The 545-nt window shown below is 37.8% G+C and overlaps 1 protein-coding gene across 2 annotated transcripts in view; it reads right to left on the reverse strand.

Moving 5' to 3' along the window:
- Positions 1-545, reverse strand: part of LOC119585210 (protein lethal(2)essential for life-like) — a 38,634-nt gene that overhangs the window by 1,310 nt on the left and 36,779 nt on the right. For both annotated transcript variants that reach the window (XM_037933861.1, XM_037933862.1), the window contains one exon: positions 6-174. In XM_037933861.1, coding sequence (XP_037789789.1) covers positions 6-174 — 169 coding nt within the window. The remainder of the gene's footprint in view (positions 1-5; positions 175-545) is intronic.

Consider the following 545-nt stretch of genomic DNA (forward strand, 5'->3'; position numbering starts at 1 on the left):
CTCACCAGAAGCTTATTATCAACTGTCTTGACAACAATCTCCTCGGGCTTGTACTGGCTGACGTCAAATCTTAGCTTGAGTTGTTTGCAGTCACCCTCTTGCTGGATGAGAGGCGAGTTCATGCCCTCCAGCCACGAGCCGGTGCCCTGGTTGGCGCTGGATTCCTGCTGCTGGCTGTAAACGGAAATGGTAATTAGTTATGCTATAATTATACGTACAGATTTATACCGCAAATGAAGATATATATGAAATGAGGTTCACAGGCATGTGTGGGTGTCACTACTTTTTATTCTTTTATCATTAAATATAATAATTCAAAACAATTAACCTGACTTTTTGAAGCACTGCAATTATCAAAATTTGGCAATTTACCTTTTCTAGAATAATATCTTGGATCACGTCTTAAATAAACCTCAAAGCTGTGTAACCGAAACTTATGTCATTCAACATGCTCTCTAACAGTGTTTAGTTCCAAAACATTACAAAATATTTTTCAGAGAGTAACAACACCTACAGAGTAACACAGAAAATGTAAGTGTAAACAT

This window comes from Penaeus monodon, chromosome 19 (assembly GCF_015228065.2).
Source record: "Penaeus monodon isolate SGIC_2016 chromosome 19, NSTDA_Pmon_1, whole genome shotgun sequence".
Taxonomy (NCBI): Eukaryota; Metazoa; Arthropoda; class Malacostraca; order Decapoda; family Penaeidae; genus Penaeus; species Penaeus monodon.